At 45.5% G+C, this 19,337-nt stretch overlaps 1 protein-coding gene across 1 annotated transcript; it reads right to left on the bottom strand.

Moving 5' to 3' along the window:
- Window positions 1-11,218: 11,218 nt before the first annotated feature.
- CHAF1B (chromatin assembly factor 1 subunit B) lies at window positions 11,219-18,417 on the bottom strand. Its single transcript, XM_027909755.1, has 10 exons — window positions 18,318-18,417; window positions 18,021-18,117; window positions 17,340-17,424; window positions 16,275-16,368; window positions 15,276-15,345; window positions 15,083-15,174; window positions 13,885-14,047; window positions 12,888-13,301; window positions 12,056-12,147; window positions 11,219-11,598 (listed from the first exon to the last, which is right to left on the bottom strand). The coding sequence occupies exons 1-10, from the start codon at window positions 18,367-18,369 to the stop codon at window positions 11,480-11,482; spliced, it is 1,278 nt and encodes a 425-aa protein (XP_027765556.1). The 5' UTR covers window positions 18,370-18,417; the 3' UTR covers window positions 11,219-11,479.
- Window positions 18,418-19,337: the final 920 nt, after the last annotated feature.

Raw genomic sequence — 19,337 nt, 5'->3', positions numbered from 1 at the left:
GAGATTGTGAGATACAGGCTGTGTGAGATACAGGCTGTGTGAGATACAGGCTGTGTGACTGTGTGTGAGATTGTGAGATACAGGCTGTGTGAGATACAGGCTGTGTGAGATACAGGCTGTGTGACTGTGTGTGAGATTGTGAGATACAGGCTATGTGAGATACAGGCTGAGTGAGATACAGGCTGAGTGTGAGATACAGGCTGAGCGACGGTGTGTGAGTTCCCCGCCATCGACCGGCCAGCCAGAGCTGCTTGAGGCACCAAACAAAGCTGAGATGACTTTGGACTGACACTTTGAATTCATGCTTTGAACTTACACTTTGAATTTATACTTTGAATTCACACTTCGAATTCATACTTTGAACTTATACTTTGAAGTTGTACTTCACTTTGAATTTATACTTTGAATACACACTTTGAATTCATCCTTTGAATTCTCACTTTTTGAATTTACACTTTGAATTCACACTTTTTGAATTTACACTTCGAATTCACAGTTCAAATTCACACTTTGAATTTACACTTTAAATTTACACTTTGAATTTACGGTTTGAATTCATCCTTTGAATTCAAACTTTGAATTCATACTTTGAATGTGCATTGAATTTACACTGAATTAATACTTTGAATTCATACTTTATATTTATACTTTGTTTGTGTTCATATTTTGAATTCATACTTTGTGTTCATATTTTGAATTCATACTTTGTGTTCATACTTTATATTCATACTTTAAGTTCATACTTTATAGTCGTACTTTGTATTCATACTTTGAGTTTACGCTTTGAATTCGTCCTTTGAATTTATACTTCGAACTTACACTTCGATTTTACGCTTTGAATTCATATTTCGAATTTGTGCTTGGAGTTCACAAGGGTTGTGACACAAAGTTTACCGCTGTCCGTTTCTTCCTCTCCTTTCTTTCTGGAGAAGGGAGGAAGGTGTTTTTTTTGGGGAATAAATACAAAGGAGGATTCGATATCCCCAGACCTGCCAACCTTCAATCAGGTGGCTCAAGGGCAGTTCTGTTAAAAGTGATATTTTAGGTTGTAGTTTGTGCCCTTCAACCAGCACCGAAGCAGAACTGACCACAACTCGATGTTCTTTTCCAACAAAAGCTGCTGTTTTGCCTAAACCGTGGAATTTGGTGGGATACACAGGGATTTTCAGCAGTGATTGCCTGCTCGGTGTCTCATTTCCATAAGGCACCAATGTTTCCTCGTGACAAGGTACTAATTTTACTTTGACTTCGCTGTTTGCTTTTTCACAGCCCCTTGAAACGCGGATTTCAATAGCACTGTGACAGATGTGCTTGACAGGCTGTTCTGGCCAATATTTGAAGTGGCGCTGCAATGTTTTGACCTCATCAAAATCAACTTTCAGCACGTTTTTGAAACGTGCATCGCCAGGGAGAGAAACCAGCTCAGTGGCTCAGAGCTGGGTGTTTTACAAGTGTCAGCGTTAGAATGAAACTGGATGTTTGATGTTAAAATATTCACTAAAAAAAAAAATTAAGAGAAATTATCAGAACTTAATGAGCATTTAGCCCTTGGGCAGATTTAGCACTCTGTGCATAGACACTGGAAAAACAGTTCCTAGGACCCTATTCCCAAATCCTACTCAATGAAATGGGCTCATTTCTTAGGCTCAGTCATGGTATTTTTTCCCTGCAGTCCTGGCTGAAGGTGCATTAGGGTTAACATGGATATTTCCATCTCCTCTGGTGGGTTTTGGGAAACTCCCATTCGTCCAGGATTCAGGGCAGCTCCCGTGTCCTTCACGGGTTGTGATCGCTGCCCGGCAGGAACAGCAAATCAAGGCATTCCCTTCTAAAATCCTCACAAATTTAAATCATTCCACGGCGTGTTCAACCAATTAAAAATCGAAATAACGAGCAAAGAAGCCCAACCCTCCCATTTCATGTTCTAGCAAAAACCCAATCACACAAATTCTGGTATAAAACCATCACAAGAAAGAAAAACACTGGATTCCTGTTATGAGAAAAAAAAAAAAAAAGTAATAGCAAGACCTGTGAGGTAACTACTTTAATTTGGCCAAGAAAAAGCCCGTTTGCCACTCTGTTATTGCCTTTACCACCTCCAGAGCTGGGATCTTCTCACCCTGAACCTTCTTTTTGGGGCTGATCCCCTTTGCCATTTGTTCTGGGGGGGGATTTGAGTTGTGGCAGAGGGTTTTGCTGCACTGCTGAAGGTCAACGACAGCACTGGCTTTTCAAAGACAAAATGGCATTTCTAAGCAGTTTGCTGAGACCAGGAATGATAAAAAAAATATGTGGGGCCAGACTTTTTGGTGGTTTCTGGTGATGGAGTGACAGGACAAGAGGGAATGGCTTTAAACCGACAGAGGGCAGGGTTAGATGGGATATTGGGAAGGAATTGCTGGCTGGGAGGGTGGGGAGGGGCTGGGATAGAATTCCCAGAGAAGCTGTGGCTGCCCCTGGATCCCTGGCAGTGTCCAAGGCCAGGTTGGAGCAACCTGGGCTGGTGGAAGGTGTCCCTGCCCATGGCAGGGGGTGGACTGAGATGATCTTTAAGGTCCCTTCCAGCCCAAACCATTCCATGATTCCGTGACTGATCACTGACACTGCAAACATCTCAGTAACAGCCTCTGAGGTGCAAAGAACCCCCAGAAACTGCTTTCACAGTGGTTTTTTGGAGAAGATGGAGACCAACTGTTCACAGTCCAGTACAGGTTTTCTGGGAAGCCTTTCCAGGAGCGAAGGTGGCCCAGTGAAGGTGGTAGATTCCCAAGGGTTTTCCTGTATTTACATCACAACAGATCCTGCCAAGTGATTAGATATCAACCTGAAGGAGGGCTTTGGACGGCCATGAATGCTGGAACAGGAGCCCAAGTGCAGGAAATGGGCTGGTGGGTCATTAGGTGGTGTGTTTGTAATATGCTGATAAATGAACTCACTTGCCAAGCTGTTTGTGCGGTGGGAATGCTCCTGAGTGGTGCTATTCTTGCTGCACAAAGTCCCAGCCAAGCAGGAGACGTGACAGGAGCAAGAACAGTTTATAAAGCCCTGGCAGAAAGACCTGGAAGTGCTTGGATGTCAATAAAGGCAGGGAAATGGTTTCTTTCACAGGGGGCTGTGAACCAGTGGATCTTGTTCCACTGCAAAACTGACAATAATTTCTACTTCTTTTTCTTTCTTTTCTTTCCTTCTTTCTTTCCTGTCTTCCTTCTTTCTCTCTTTTCTTTCCTTCTTTCTTCTCCTTCTTTCCTCCTTTCTTTCTTTCCTTTCTCTCTTTCTTTCCTTTCCTTCTTTTCCTTCTTTCCTTTCTCTCTTTCTTTCCTTTCCTTCTTTCCTTCCTTCTTTTCTTTCCTTTCTTCCTTCTTTCTCTCTTTTCTTTTCTTTCCTTCCTTCTTTCTCTCTTTTCTTTCCTTCCTTCCTTCTTTCTTTTCTTTCCTTCTTTCTTTTCTTTCCTTCTCTCTTTTCTTTCCTTCTTTCTTTCCTTTCTTCCTTCTTTCTCTCTTTCCTTCTTTCTTTTCCTTCTTTCCTCCTTTCTTTCTTTCTCTTTCTTTCCTTCTTTCTTCCTCTTTCTTTCCTTCTTTCTTCCTCTTTCTTTCTTCCTCCCTTCCTCTTTCTTTCTTTCCTTCCTTCTTCCCTCCCTCTCTTCCTTCCTTTCTCCCTTCCTTTTTTCCTTTCTTTCTTTCCTTTCTCTCTTCCTTTTTTCCTTTCTTTCCTTCCTTGAAAACCAGCACCTGAGGTGCACTGAGTGTCACAAAACCAGGCAGAGTCACTGACAGAAAGAAACTCTCTGGGTCATGAACTGGTTGGTGGTTTTGTTCTGCTTTTTTTTTTCCACAAGTCCTGGAGTGAGGTAACTGGATAAACCACAACAAAACATGAATCAATTCTTCAAGAAACGTGTCTGAGTTGACAAATAAGATGAGGAAATGAGTTCAATTCAGTAATTCGAAGTTCTGCTGATCTAAGACACCCAACAATTAGCTGGTAATTAAGGTTTTTCACATCAGTGTATTAAGATTAATGAAAATTACAGGATGGTTTGGGTTGGTAGGGACCTTAAAGTCCTATTATCCCCTTTTCCTATTCTTACAGTTTTCTATAAACTCAAACACCTGAATGGGCTTAAAACTGCTCTACAAAGACAGGATATACCAACCTCCCCCTCCCCTCTTTTTTTTTTTTTTTCCTGGAGGCAAAAAGCTTGTTAATTTTATTTTCTGCTTTAAGCACGAGGAAAACATAAATTTCATTAGCTCCCAACCTCAAAGATCTTCGGTAAGCAGACTGTCAGAAAGCAGGGGGAATGAAAAGAGTGAATCAATGCACAGATCTGACCTGTGAAGAGCTATAAGATAAACGCTCCCTATCTGTGCGGGGATGTAGCAAATGGAGAAATTCCGGCCCCATCGACTTTCCCGAGGTCAGGATTTCACCCCTAAGCTCATTTAACACCGTCAATACGTCCCAAATCTATTAGGGGAGCTTTTAACTCAAAGGGCTTCCAGAGCGAAGGGAATCAAAGCCGGGGGAGTTTTGCCCTCCCCGAAGAAGGACGGCAAGGAAAGGCTGGTGACCAATTTTCACTTTTAGAACGTCCTAAACACCGGTGTCGATCGAGGCCCCCCTGATATGGGGTGCTCTGGGATCCGTCCCGGCTCGGGATTGCCGCCTCTTCCCCGGCGATTCCAGCTCCATCCTCATTCCAGGCTGCCTTTGTGATGCGCCATCAGCTGCTTTTCGGTGCTCCCAGCCCTGCCGAGAGAGAAAAGGGCGGGTGACACAGCAGTGCCACCCTCCAGCTCCTCCCCGAGCTGCCCAGTGGGTTTATTTGGTCACAGCTCGAAGGGCTGAGCGCTCCTCCCGCGGAAAACACGGGGGAGAAAGAGTCGGGAATGATCAGCGAGCCTTGGGAAGAATTGCTGATGCCCCCTCAGGGCTTTGGGAATAGGATGGAGATTGGGGTGAGGGGGCTGATGAGGAGCTTTTGGGGTTGTTCAGCCTGGAGAAGAGGAGATTTTGGGGTGAGCTGATTGTGGCCTTGCAGGGCCTGAAAGGAGAGACAAGGAAGGTGGAGAGAGGTTATTTCCAAGGGATGGAGTGACAGGACACAGGGAATGGCTTCAAACTGCCAGAGGGCAGGGTTAGATGGGATATTGGGAAGGAATTCTTGGCTGGGAGGGTGGGCAGGCCCTGGCACAGGTTGCCCAGAGAAGCTGTGGCTGCCCCTGGATCCCTGGAAGTGTCCCAGGCCAGGCTGGATAAACTTGGAGCAACCTGGGCTGGTGGAAGGTGTCCCTGCCCATGGCAGGGGGTGGAACAGGATGATCTTTAATGTCCCTTCCAGCCCAAACCATTCCATGATTCTATGATGACATGGAAACCTCAGTGAGAATTGCATGGAAGCAAATGTCTTTTAACAGCTGCATCCAGGGAAAAAAGCCTGCTGATAATATGACAGAAACAACCTCTAAACAAATTTGGTGATGAAGCTGGTAATGAACCAAATGAATTTACTAATGGGGATCACAGGTTTCTTCCATAGTATTTAGAATTAATAGTAAAAACTGTTAATAAATTAGGAGATGAGAGATGGCAGCGAGCCAGGCAAGGGGAAATATCCCTTAAACACCTCAAGATCTCCAGTCTGTGAAAGAAGGACATGGAGCTCACGTTTCCCACAGGTTTGAGCTGAACAAAGAAATGCCCCGTGGGTCCCGAAGGGCCTGGCTGCACACAAGAAGCTCTGGGGCCTTTGCACCTCAGCCTTAACCTGAACACAGGAGGGAGAGAAGTGCAGGGATGAGAAAAGGGAGGGAAAATACTCCAGGGGAGCTCCCTGGAACACGGTGTCCCATCTGGAGTTGGGGAATTTGTGCACAGGATGGTTTGGGTGGGAAGGGACCTCAAGGATCATCCCTGCCACAGGCAGGGACACCTTCCACCAGCCCAGGTTGCTCCAACCTGGCCTTGGATACTTCCAGGGATCCAGGGGCAGCCACAGCTTCTCTGGGAATTCTATCCCAAGCCCTCACCACCCTCAAAGGGAAGAATTTCTTCCCAAAATCTAATCTAGCCCTGCCCTCCTTCAGCTTAAGGCTGTTCACTCTCATCCTATCACCACCTGCCCTTGGGAAAAGTCCCTCTCCAGCCTTCTCGTGGCCCCTTTTGGCACTGAAAGGCTGCTATAAAATCTCCCTGGATTCTTAAATGCTCTTTCAAAATATCCTCTCAATGCCATCTCCAAATCCATCTTCCCTGTCCAAAGGGAAAGAATATCTCAGTGGAGGATGATCTGAATTATCTGCTGCTCCTGATTTAAACTTCACTGTGCTCCATGGGAGCCAACTCCAACTCATGTTTCACCTGAATGCCTGTGGAAAAAGCCACCTACAGCTCCCTGTAGGTTAATCCCACGATCCCAAAGGATGCAGCCAATAGCTCCTTTCCTATTTAAACCCGGTCTGAATTGGGTATTAACTACCTGCTGTGTTTGGCAGGTCTCTTATTCCTAAAATAAATAGCTGCATGAAAAGCCATAAACTCTATATTGGACTTTTTCATTAAAAAAAAAAAAAAAAAAAAAAAAAAAAAGTAATAATAATAATAAAAAAAATCAAAGTAGAGTCAGGATTTGAGCAGCCTCACTTATTGCAGTCAGTCTGGCTCCCACAGCTGCTCCTGCTGGACTGGCTCCTTTCAGCCAAGAGGAGCTGCAGCCCAACGTTTCCTGCTGAAGTTTTGCCTCACCCAGAGCAAAGCCAAGTGAGTTTTGGACAGGGCTCTCCCACGCTTAGAAATTATGAATGTGCTCTTATTAGAGCAGGTTGCATGTTTTGCATTAAACAGCCATTCAAATACCAGCCCAGCAAAATGTTGGTGGAGGGGAGAGCTGCTCTGGTTAAAAGGACACGTTTTTCTTCCAGTCTCCATCAAAACTCACCCAAATCTATCACTGGGAGGATCTGAGGAGGTTAACGAAGATTTTGCTCACTGGGGACGAGCCTTTTGCAGGTTCCACTGCAGTTCATAAAAGAGGGGGAGGAAAAAAAAAGGAAAAAAAAAAAAAAAAAGAAGAAAAAGAGGAAAATAGCATTTTCTCCTCCTGCTTTTTAAAAACCTGCCTGTGCTGAGCTGAGACCCACTGAGTGTCTCAGAAAGTGCTTTGGTTTCATCAATCCCAGGATGGTTTGGGTTGGAAGGGACCTTAAAGTCCATCCAGTGCCACCCCCTGCCATGGGCAGGGACACCTTCCACCAGCCCAGGGTGCTCCAACCTGGCCTTGGACACTTCCAGGAATCCAGGGGCAGCCACAGCTTCTCTGGGAATTCTATCCCAGCCCCTCCCCACCCTCACAGTACAGAATTTCCTCCCAATATCCCACCTAACCCTGCTTTTTGTCACTCTGAACCCGTTCCCCCCCCCCGTCCTGTCACTCCAGGCCCTTGTGAGCAGCCCCCCTCTCCAAGTCAAACCCCAAAAGGAAGATTCCCTCTAAAAGCCAGAGGATTTCAGTGCTCCAGCAGAATTCCACGCCTCGTTCTGAGCTAAAAACCAGGCCCGGCAAGCTGGTTAAATGGAGTTAAAGATTAGCAATGTTGCCATCCTGTGGCTGCTTTCAGCAAAGGCTCAGGGCGTGATCCTGAATTTGTTAATCACCAGGAAGCAGATTGCACCTGGATTCCGCTGTTAAAATGAACAGACAGCAATTAAAGTTGTTATTATTATAGAACATAATCAGCCCTTTGTTACAGTAATTATTTATACACAGCAAGGATGTGTGCACAGTAAATAAGGTGGTGTCACCCCTTCCACTGGGATTCTCGTCCTCGTGGATTTATAGGGCAGGTTTAAAGCTGACCTATAATTAACCTTGAGTTATCCAAGCAGAAACTGTAAATTGAGAAGTAAAAATCACCTCTTAGTGCCAAAAAAAAAAAGAAAAAATTACAAAAGGACAAGGAGTCAGTTTAATGCCCTTCAGGTTTGAAATGACTTTTAAGTTAAATTTTAACGTTCCAACCCCTGAATTAATTCATCTTATGACTGCTATAATAATTTGTGATTTTCAGTAATTTGATTATGTTTTCTCTCTCTCTCTCTCTCCACTCCAATCCCTTCTCTCCAGCATCACACCAAGCTCTTCCCTACTGACAAAAAACATCCAAGGAAAGGATCCCTGGAAGTGTCCCAGGCCAGGTTGGAGCAACCTGAGCTAGTGGGAAGTTGTCCCTGCCCGTGGCAGGGCATTGGAATGAGATGATCTTTGAGGTCCCAAACCATTCTGGGATTCCACGATTCCGTTGGAAAATTGCTTCCCAACTCCTTGGAAACGGGCAGGTTTTTATGGGGGCAGAATTTGGAATCCTGGAGCACCCAGCCAACACCTCCTCTCCTTGCAGAGTAAATCCACACCTTCTTTCCTGCCCTGCCCTTGATTTGGAAGCACATCCAGCTGGTGCCACCCCACCGGTGCCAGGAAAAGGGAAAGTAGAAACATCCACTGGCTCCTGCAGCAAAAAATAACAGTTTAAACAGGTTCAATTAGACAGGCTGAGATCCCATTCCATTCCCACTCCCATTCCAACCTGGCCTGTTTCCATTTCCCTCAGCAAACAAACACTTCAGAATTCCTTATTTCAGCTTGGCTGAAATCAAAACAGAGGTGCCTGCCCGGATTATTTATTTACTTTTTCCTGGCTAAGTGGGGGAAGTTTATAGCGAGACAAAACCTGGCACTATTTATCATCATAATTTATCATCATTGTGCTTATGATTCACACCAAGGGGAGGGGGGAGAATCCACAGGGGATATCTGGGAAATAACAGCCCCCCAAATGAAGCTTTTCTGGTTAAACTCATGGCAAGGAAAGCACTTTAAGTAGAAAATGCAAAAGACACCACACGTGGGCAACAGTGTGTGTGGATGTCTAGGTGGACTCGATGGCACAGACTGAAAATAAGAGCAGATTTAAATAACTGGATCACAGGATAATAATTGGAGCACGAAGAAACCCCAAACACAACGATTTTGGGGGAGCTAAACCCCGACCAGCCCTCACAGAAAAAGATGGCAACGAGTTCAAAGACACACAAACAGGTTCTTCTCCTTTTCAAGAGCACCAGGATCGGGTTTTCAGCCCCTGGAAGAGCCCCAGTTCACGACCAGTTTCCAGACAGAGAGAAACCTGTGAACCTTTTTTAATTCTTCATGCCCTAAGAGGCAAAAACCCTCTCAAATTGCAGGCCATGAGGCCTCAGGGCCGTGGCTTTCTGGGATTTCCAGCTGAGGGAAGGAGCAGGGGGGGGATTCTCAGCGATATCACTTGGCTGCCAGCGGTTTTCCAGGCTCCAGGAAAAGCCTGGCTCGTTGGCAGGCAGGGAAAGGGAAAGCTGAACCGCTCCCAGGTTTGCAGATTCCTGCTGCAGATTCCAGGGATCCAGGGGCAGCCACAGCTTCTCTGGGAATTCTATCCCAAGCCCTCCCCAGCCTCACAGGGAAGAATTCCTTCCCAGTATCTGATCTAAACCCATCATTCAATTTGAATCCATTCCCCCTTGTCCTGTCGCTCCAGGCCCACTTGTAACAGTCTATTCACAACTCTTTTTAATTCACCAGGTGGAAAGAAGCCCAAAATAATCACTTTATATAGAAAAAAAAAAAGAAATAAAGAAGAAAAGAAATGTCTTCTAGTCCATCTAAGTTTGGAGTAGAGGCTTCTGCTTCCTTTGCCTTGTTTTGGGTAACACTGTCACCTGCTGGCAGGAGAGGGCAAAACTCAAGTTTTGGGGCAAGAAAAGAGCCCTTCCCATCCCAGAAGTTAAAAATAAACCCCGGTAAAACGCAACCTGGAAAAAACCAGGTGCTCCTGGTTAAGAAGGATCACCACGGGTGATCAGAAACCCCAACGGTGCCAAACTCCCTCCCCCACAACCAGGAACTCTCAGCTTCCCATCCACTCCCTTTCCCCAAACGCCACTTCCAGCTCCAATTAATCCACACCTGTCACTTTTCCTCTCCCAGCCACCTCCATTTCCACCTACACGTTCCTCCTTTTTAATGAGCAAGGAGTGACTCCTGACAGGATGGGGGGAATCAAGCTCTGCATTCCAAGGAATGAGGGGCAGGACAAGAGGGAACGGCCTCAGGCTGTGCCAGGGAAGGGTCAGGATGGACATCAGGAGGAATTTCCTCCTGGAAAGGGTGGTCAGGCACTGGAAGGGTGCTTATATAAAATACAGAGTCTGTTTTGAATCCACAGGCCAAGTAGTATCAAACAAATTCTGACCCAAAGGCAGTGTGGTTAAATAATTCCAAGATATATAAATACAGGGAGCTGGAGATAGCAGCAAAATCTCACACCAGAAATATTTGGATTTTAAGGTGGGATGTGCATTTGTTGAAGAGCAAAAAGATCCTCGTGATTTTAATGAGCAGTTAACTCAGTCAAGGAAAAGATCTGTCACTGGCTGAGAGTTTAAACTGTTGCTCTGGAGATGATCTTCCCTATTTCTCCCCTGACCTCTTCATTTATCTGAAACACTGACACTGTTAATGTTTCCTCCCCGTGAAACTATTTCTGCTTTTCTAAATATCAGTCCACTTTCTCAGAAGATGACAGAAGACAAACCCTAATTAATCACACAGCCAAACCCATGGAAATATTACAAGTCAAAGAGGTTTAATATGAATACATACATACACTGGGGTGTATTTTATTGGCTAAGGGAGTTAAGTTTCGAAAAAGGAAAAAAGGGGGTATTTTTAATGTCCACTCTCAAACTCTGCTGCCTCAGGAAAATCTCCTGCCTGCATTTCTTTTTTCTTAAACACAGAAACTGAACAAGGAAGAGCTTTCTCCTGCTCTTTATTTCTAAATCAGGTCTCCAGAGGGTTTATTCCTTTTGCTCTCTTGTTTCTTGCAGTTAAAAACTTTCCATTTCTGTTGAAATCATCTCGGCCCTGATCTGTGTTGTACCTGACCATCAGCTTCCAGCCCCACAGGTACTGAGGACAATTTACACTCTGCCCAGCAAATAATCCAAGATGCTGGAATGACACAATTTCCTCCTTTTTTCTTTTTTTTTTTTTTTTTTTAGCTCTTAAACCACAGCAGATCTGATGAATACATCCCATAACAGGTTACTGGAAGATATGATGCTTTGTAAACACCAATTCAGGGACTCTGACGGAGGAACTTGCAGGTTACTGGGATGGCTTTTTAATACCCAGATTTCCCTGAATTCCTTAGGCTGGGGCACTTCTTGAAGTCACCTCCCAGCTGTTTCTCCTCCTGCAAAACTACATTCCTGAAAAAGCTGTGTCTTCCACTTCAGGGTGCTACAGCAAATCTGCACAGGGAACCTTGATGGGGAGTTGAGGATTTAAAACATCTGCAAAAAGAAATGCACTCAGGCAAGGCTGCACTGACTTCAGACCGTGAAGAGTCTGCTAAAAGCTTGTTTTGTTGGATAAGCTCAGCCCTTATTTGTTTGAATCACAGGTGGTTTGATCTTCAGGTGCAGGAGGAGGCGTTTCCTCAGTCCTGGGACGTTTTGGTGCTGGGTCATTTTGAAGGCTGTCGTCAGATGGCAGTGGCCTCTCTGAAAGAAGCAGGCAGGGAAATCATTTAAGGTAAGAGAATTCAGATTAATGAAGTGAATTGGTTTGCTGAATTCACAGACCAAAAATAACTCACTAAAAAATAACCCAACAGCCCATGTTTGAGAGAGTCCAGCACGTGAAACAATGATGTGCTGGAAGGATAAGGGTCTTTAAAACCCACATGTAGGACCTGGAGAACATCAAATCCAGCTGAATTTATTTTTGATTTCACTATTACAAAACCTCTAGTGACACAGAGTCACATCAGCAGCTGCCCAAGAGCCACCTGATCTCACATTTGTCAAAAGCACCTTTCAAACACATCGAGACAAGGAGGAAGCTTTAGAATTTGCAACCAGGTTTGTTTTTTTTTTTTTTTTTAATAACATAAATCCACGATGGAAGAAACTGATTGGTAAAAGACTTGGCTGGATGTGGAGAGCCACAAAAGCTTACCATGTTCCTGCTCTGAGGAAGGAGGCCCAGAGGCTGTGTCTGGATCTGCAGGGGTGGGTGTATCCGGCTTCAGCGAAATCAAATTTATTCTCCTTTAAAAGAAGCAGAAATAGTTCAATTGCTTCATGGACATCATTTCCACAAATATTTTACTTAAAGATTTAATTCACATAGAATCAGGTGATTGTAAAGGTAGTTCAGATATATTTTCCTGCAAGAATTTTTAATTCTTTTTATATGTTGAATGGAGCAACATCCCATTCCCACCCCCTGCCATGGGCAGGGACACCTTCCACCAGCCCAGGTTGCTCCAAGTTTATCCAGCCTGGCCTTGGACACTTCCAGGGATCCAGGGGCAGCCACAGCTTCTCTGGGCAACCTGTGCCAGGGCCTGCCCACCCTCCCAGCCAGCAATTTCTTTCTAATATCTAATATTTAAATACTAATATCTGAAGGGTCTTGCCAGCTGATGGCTTCAGGTACCATTTTTGTACAGACAATGGGACCTGAGGGCAGAATCACAGGATATTCCAAGTTGGAAAGGACCCACAGGGATCATCCAAGTCCAACTCCTGGCCCAAGACAGACCCCAAGTGCTGCCATGTGGCCACGGCACAGCCAGCAGGTGAACTCTGCTCCTGCCTCCCATCTCAGGAAGCTGCACACTTATGATTCAGGAGACATTTCCAACCAGAACAAAAAAAGTTCCATGTCAAGACAGCTCCCACCAAGACCCCATGGCTGGGAATTCCTGCCTAAAACCCCCCAGTCTTTCAATGCAGCACAAGCCCAGCTTGGCGTTAACGACCCGAAAGGGCCACGTAAATCTCACCTGGGTGTCTTGAAACAGGTCTGTAATGTGTGGAGGGCAACTCTCCGGGGCTGCTTGGCCTTGCTGCTCTGGGGGGCTGCCTGGCTGCTTTTCCTCTCCTCCCAGGACGAGGCTGGAACGGTTTTGACGCCAACAGGGGTGGAGGGTGAGTCCTTGCTGGCAGCGCTGGGTGTGCTGGGTGTCAGGGAGGGAGGGCTGGTCCTGCCGGGGGGAGTCCCCTCGGCCAGCCTGGAGCTCGGGGAGGTGGATTTGGGGCACTGGCTCTTCTTCACCTTCTTCTCTGTTGCACCAGGAGTCCTGAGGCTGATCTGGGGCTTCTCCTTCAGAGGAATTCCCAGCTCGTCCTTCTCGAAGGTGACGAAGGAGCAGTATCCGTCGGTGGAGGAAATAGCCAGGAAGGATCCGTCGCTGGACCTGGTTGGGATTTGTTGTTTGTTTTTTTTTTTCCAGTAAAATTCAAGGCTTGAAGTTTTTTTTTTCAACCCTCACGCTGTCCCTGTTTTTTCACCCTCCCTCCCCTAAATCCATGTGTATATTTAAGCCCTGAGCCAGCAGAGCGGGATGTCCTGACTGGGTTCAATTTGCAGCTCCAGTCCTGATTTCCCACAGTTAAATTAAAAGTGGGGAGTCAAACAAATTACTTCGTCCCATATGTGGAGAATCACTAAGAAGGGCTGTGTAGTTAAAGCAGATTTTGACCAGAATACAGAAACCTGAACTCAGGTGGCTTCCAAAACCTCCAGACAACTGCTTTATTCCCAGTCATACAATGAGGACTTTTCATGGGCATCTGACCTGTTTCCCATTTAATTAAGAACCATAATTTTCCAGTTTGCAGGGCAAGAAAGACATGGGGTTGCTGTTCAGACACTGATGACAGTGACCACACAGATGCCATAAATTAAATACAAAGCCAGAAGATGCCACCCAGAACTTGGCCCCTTAAAAAGGGAATTTCCCTACCCCAAAAAGCACGAGGAATACAACAATTACTCACCAGGAAATGTCACTCAGGGTGTGATAATGGATGTTAGAGACGTAACCAAAGGGGAAGGACTGCTCAGTGTCATAAAAAAGCACCGAGTCTTCGGAGGCCACAGCGAACACCAAGCGATAGGGCAGGTTAAACAGAGCGGGGCACGATTTCTGACTCATCTCATCTGCAGAGCAAAGAAAGGAACACACTGACAATTCTCTCCTGCATTTATTGCAAGGTAGTGACTGCAGATATAATAAAGATGACTTTATTGATTAGATGAGCACTGAGAAGACAGCACTTGTATAAAATGTGTAATTTAATGCCAAGCACAACACCTCTGCTGCCTGAAGTTTGTGCCTTGTTGTCTTAATTGAAGAGAAGTTGGCAGAAGCTTTTTTCCCCCCCTCTGGATTGCTATTAATTTGTAAAGTTTGTCCTTTATTTTCCAGCTGAAATTTATCAGTATATTCCTGAGAACTTTAGTGTTACAGTCCCCCTTTAGGGGAGCTGCAGAGACCAACTGCAGACACTCATCTCCTTCCTTTGCAAGGGATCTAAAGATCACAACGAAAATACAAGAGGTAATCTTTAAATCCTCGAAGGAACACTCCAAATTGACCCTCTACAGAATGGAGCAAAGCTCTGCCTTTTCAACAAGAGTAACACAGGCCTTGTTAAAATATAAAACCCCTCCTGGGCCCACTGGGCTCACAATAAGGCTGCACTTCAATCCCCAGGTGAGTTCTTGTGGCACTTCATACAACCCTTTCCCCACCTCAGAATTCCTGTTCTGGCCAGTTAACACCAGCACTGCCTCAGGTTTGGCTCCCTTGAACAAACATCACTGGTTGTTGCAAACTGCCCCAACTCTCTGGTGCTCCTCTGATGTGGGGAGTTGAGACTAAGGGAAAATATTGCACTGGATCACTCCTTTAGTGCCAAACCAAGTTATTTATTTTCAACACCAAGTGGTTAAGAGTTCAAGAAAAACATTAAACGGTGTTGGCTGCAGCTTGAGAGGCCAGCAAGGTTTATCCACTCTTATCAAAAACCTACTCACAAGGTACTTAAGGTGAATTGAGAGTCTTAGAACCAGGAAACAGCTTCTGAAATGGGGTACTACACTGTCCTAATGGGGATAAAACAGCAACCAGCCAGGCTGGTTTTTTTCCCATCTTTGCTGTAAATTCCTGCTCCCTGAAGGACTCCCAGTTACCTTCATGAAACGCTCCTCTCAGCTCGAAGTAGACCGGGCAGCAGCGAACAGCCAGAGTTCCCTTCCCAGGGCACGGCAGGTGACCCACAGGCCTTCCAGAGAGAATCAGGGGGTCAGCAAGCACAGTTCCACTATTACAGTTTTTAAATAAATTAAAAAAAAAAAAAAAAAAAACACAAACCACGTTTTTTACCTTTTCAGGTTGTTTCTGGAGAACACGTAGGTGGTGTTGGTAACGTTTTCTCCTGATTCCACGCAGCCAGCTGCGAAAATAAGAGGTTGCAACGTTACTCATCGCCTCAGGAAGGGCCTGAGCACACACCCTTGGATGTCCATAAACATTCAGGCTCTCAGGAATCAGGTTGGTTTTGTTTCCTTGATGTGCTTCCCCCCTCAAAGCTTCTTTCTGGTGTTGCCAGACACCTATAAAAGCAGTGCCTGCACACTGATCCCCTCCTTGCTGTGCTGTTTTGACTCTGGCTGCAGAATGTTCTTAAGGAAGGACACAAACAAAGAGGGATCAGTCAAAAAAAACCACTCATTACCCTTTGTTTCTCTTTTAACAGAGCTCTGGTTTGCAATTTATGTGTTTCAGTTCAGAAAACTGTTATAAATCTCATTTTTATCACAGGAGGAAGTTGATGTTATGGAGTGCTAAAGGAAAACTATTGTGGAGTTTCTGGTTTCTTCAGCAGGGAGAATGAGGAATGGCATTGTTAGGATAAATCAGCATCCCTGAGCAATTGGAAAGCAATATTGAGGCACATTCAGACTAGAACAGATTGGAGAGGGAGCTGGGGGGGCTCAGCCTGGAGAAAAGGAGGCTCAGGGGGGACCTTCTGGCTCTGCAAGTCCCTGCCAGGAGGGGGGAGCCGGGGGGGGTCGGGCTCTGCTCCCAGGGAACAGGGACAGGAGGAGAGGGAACGGCCTCCAGCTGTGCCAGGGGAGGCTCAGGTTGGCCCCGAGGAGGAATTTGTTGCTGGAAAGGGTGGTGAGGCCTTGGCAGGGGCTGCCCAGGGAGGTTTGGAGTGCCCAGCCCTGCAGGTGTCCAAGGCAGGCCTGGCCGTGGCACTCAGTGCTCTGGGCTGGGGGACAGGGTGGGGATGGGACACAGGGGGGATTCCATGACCTCAGAGATCTTTTCCAACCTGGAGCTGTTTTCCAACCTCAGTCCCAGCCCACGTTGCCACACCTGGAGTGAGCAGGTAGGAGCCATCGGGGGTGAAGCTGAGCCGGCGGAAGAAGGACTTCATGCTGTCGTCGTGGAACATCCGGTAGCTCCGGGCCTGCAACGGGAGGAAAACAGGATTGGCACAAGCTGGAATTCCAGGGAGAGGAAACATCCAGTTGCACAACCCGACCTGGGGGAACTTTTTTTTTTTTTAAAGAAAAGTGTTTGGAGAAACCACGGCTCCTCCAAACTCACTTTCTGCCCCGCTATAAATTCTTCACGGCTAAGAAAAAAAACCGGGCCTTGATCCCTCCCTTCAGCTGCTGAACAAAACAATCCCAGAGCAGACCAGTAATCCAAAAATAGTCAGAACCTGGAGAACAAGATTATTTAACAGGGAGTGTAAGGGCCTGTTCCTCAGGCACTTAAATTTAACTCCAGTATTAAAGGTTGAAAGAGAACTTCTCTAATGGCAAGCTGCCTGCTCTCGGGCCTGGTCTTTAGTCTCTATAAAACTCTAAAAAATGCCTTCCCCCCAAAAAAAAAAAAAAAAGAAAAGGAATGAATAGAAGGAATTAAGAAGGTTATGGCCAGCTTGGAGGTGTTATTTTATTGTCACTTAGAACTGTTTTGGTGAAAAAAAGCTCTTTGTTTTCTCTCTTAGGGTTACAGAGAGTTTCCTGAATTTTCCCTTAATCCATGTTTTTCTTAAAAATCAGACTACCTTCTGGAAAACTTCAGGCTCCTAACTTTAAAATATTATTGCTATGTCCTATCCATGAATAAACTTACAGCTACTGGTAGGCATGCTTGAAGTTTTTCCTGTTAAAAGTTCACCAGACATAGTATTTTTCCAAGCCATTATAAATATTTACAACCAAAGGCACCGTGTCACTGCTTTGCTTGCAAGAAGTTTTGGGGGTATGGATTAGGGGGTGATTCTGGTGGTGCTGGGTGATCTTGAAGGTCACTTCCCAGCTTGATGATCCCGTGTTAGTTATATGGATCCCAGGGAATGGAACAGGAAACTCATGTGAAATATCCCCCAGCACGTTCTCCAGTGCCATCAGCGGAAGAACAACGAACCTCTCCTTCGGCTCCCGATCCAGATGGCATCTTGGTGACGTTGAAGGCCACCCTCTTGGTCTGTGTGCTGTACACCCGCAGGACCCTGCAGAGGAGCACAGAGACACTCCCTGCTCGGGCTGCAGCGACCTCAAAACCCACCCAGTGCCACCCCCTGCCATGGGCAGGGACACCTCCCACCAGCCCAGGTTGCTCCAAGTTTATCCAGCTTGGCCTTGGGCACTTCCAGGGATCCAGGGGCAGCCAAAGCTTCTCTGGGAATTCTATCCCAGCCCCTCCCCACCCTCTCAGGGAAGAATTTCTCCCCAGTATCCCACCTAACCCTACTCTCTGTCAATGTGAACCCATTCCCCTTGTCCTGTCCCTCCAGCCCTTGGGAATAGTCTCTCTCCTTCTTTCTTGGAGCTCCTTCAGGCCCAGCAAGGCCACACTCAGGTCACCCCAAAACCTTCTCTTCTCCAGGCTGAACAATCCCAGCTGTGCCAGCCTTTCCCCACAGGGCAGGAGCTCCATCCCTCTGATCATCTCATATAATTTTACTTTCACATCAACCTGCTTACAGAACAATCTGAATAAAACTTAAAAAAAAGCCACATTTATCTGGTGCATTTCCTTTTGACTCATCCTCCTAATATTCATATTAATTAATGTTAATGAATAAAACACAGCCCAGCAGCTCACCTGTCACAACTCAGGGTTGCAATGTACTGGCCTAGAGGATCCCAGGTTACCCCTTGGACATAACTCTTGTGCTCATTAAATATGGAAACCTTCTGTCCTGGAAATACAAACAGCTTTCAGATCCAAAGCTCAAACGTGTTGTAAAACCCAAATCACCCCCCCAAAAAAAAAAAAAACCCCAAACACAAAAAAAGATGCTTCCAATTTTCTGGTAAATCCCAATAGGCACTTCTACCAGCTCTGGAGCTGGGATAAAGAAATCTCTGAAAGGGATAAATAAATAAATGTAACATTTACCTTTATTGACATCCCACATTATAGCTGTGTTGTCCACAGAAGCAGAGGCCATGTAATTACCATCTGAGGTCCAACAAATATCATACACATCTTCTAAGTGGCCTCTGGAAGCCAGAAGAAAAGAAAGCAATTATTAATTTGATAATTAACAGGTATGAGTTAACAAGAGTTTTATGCATTTTTAGGTCAAAAAAAAATTAAAAAAAACAAGAGGAAAATAAAGTGTCACTGAAATAAAGCAAACAACATGTTTTTCAGCTGTTAAAAAATCCCTTCCCTGTTCAGAAGGTGGTGGGGCATTTTGGAACCAGCTAAAGGGCTCCATCAAAACCAATTTTTATTGCTTGTTGTTTGAAGACTTATCACACAGTGTGGTGACTTTCAGTATTTGAAAATTTGGGTTGTTCCTTTGCTTTAAGAGATGAATGTTCCTAAAGGATCCTGCTGGTACTTCAAGCAATCCCACCAGGGCTTCTGGAACTGTTCTCACACCAACCTCAGCAGCTGGCAGGACTGTTTCAGTTATGGGGAGCTGAGTCACTCATTTTTTATTTTTTGTTTTGTGAGAACAGCTGTACTTCGACTGCCAGTGGTGGTTTGACGCCTTGGCCACTCCCAGCTAAACTTACTGAGCCTTAGCATGTACTGTGTATATTTTATTAGCTGAGGTACACCTGAAACAACAGCTGTGATTGCATCAATCAGTTTATCTACTGATGCTCTCGGCCTTAATAATGATCCAAATTTCTACTACAAAGACAGTAAGATAAAACTTCTGAGTTCTTTTGTGTATTTCTGTGCTGAGCTCTAAGGGACTGCAAATCTCAAGAAGCCATTTCAGAAAGTGTGAGTTATGACTTAGTGATTGACTGGAGATGTAGGCACTGGGGAGAAAAAAAAGTTAAATACAATAAAATCACAGAATCACAGAAGGGTTTGGGTTGGAAGGGACATTAAAGATGATCCAGTTCCAACCCCCTGCCATGGGCAGGGACACCTTCCACCAGCCCAGGTTGCTCC

This window comes from Empidonax traillii, unplaced genomic scaffold, assembly GCF_003031625.1.
Source record: "Empidonax traillii isolate 1590-97213 ecotype Southwest subspecies unplaced genomic scaffold, ASM303162v1 scaffold2366:size71425, whole genome shotgun sequence".
In the NCBI taxonomy this organism is placed as follows: Eukaryota; Metazoa; Chordata; class Aves; order Passeriformes; family Tyrannidae; genus Empidonax; species Empidonax traillii.
This window is presented reverse-complemented; position numbering and strand designations above follow the sequence as displayed.